This window comes from Dipodomys ordii, unplaced genomic scaffold, assembly GCF_000151885.1.
Source record: "Dipodomys ordii isolate 6190 unplaced genomic scaffold, Dord_2.0 Scaffold11, whole genome shotgun sequence".
Taxonomy (NCBI): Eukaryota; Metazoa; Chordata; class Mammalia; order Rodentia; family Heteromyidae; genus Dipodomys; species Dipodomys ordii.
Genome location: NW_012267227.1, coordinates 16,996,598 through 16,996,895, shown reverse-complemented (window position 1 = coordinate 16,996,895; position 298 = coordinate 16,996,598). Strand labels below are relative to the sequence as shown.

General features: G+C 79.9%; 1 protein-coding gene across 1 annotated transcript in view; it reads right to left on the bottom strand.

The window, feature by feature from the left end:
- The window catches only part of Ltk (leukocyte receptor tyrosine kinase), a 9,182-nt gene that overhangs the window by 7,137 nt on the left and 1,747 nt on the right, over nucleotides 1-298 (bottom strand). Inside the window, exon 2 of the mRNA XM_013009994.1 lies at nucleotides 25-142. Coding sequence (XP_012865448.1) covers nucleotides 25-142 — 118 coding nt within the window. The remainder of the gene's footprint in view (nucleotides 1-24; nucleotides 143-298) is intronic.

Here is a 298-nt window from a genome sequence, read left to right as displayed (position 1 = left end):
GGCGTCCTCCCCCTGCTGCCCCACCAGGATGTAGAGCGGCTCCCCGCGCCCCAGGGAGAACACGGCCGACAGGAAGACGCCGTGCGCCCGCGACAGGTGGTTCCGGGCGCCCCTGCCGCCCGCCGCTCCGTAAGCCGAGATCCTGCGGGAGGGGGGCGCGGAGGGGCCCGGGGTGACGGGGCGCAGAGGGGCCCGGGGTGACGGGGCGCGGAGGGGTCAGGGGTGACGGGGCGCGGAGGGGCCCGGGGTGACGGGGCGCTGAGGGGCCCGGGGTGATGGGGCGCTGAGGGGCCCGGGG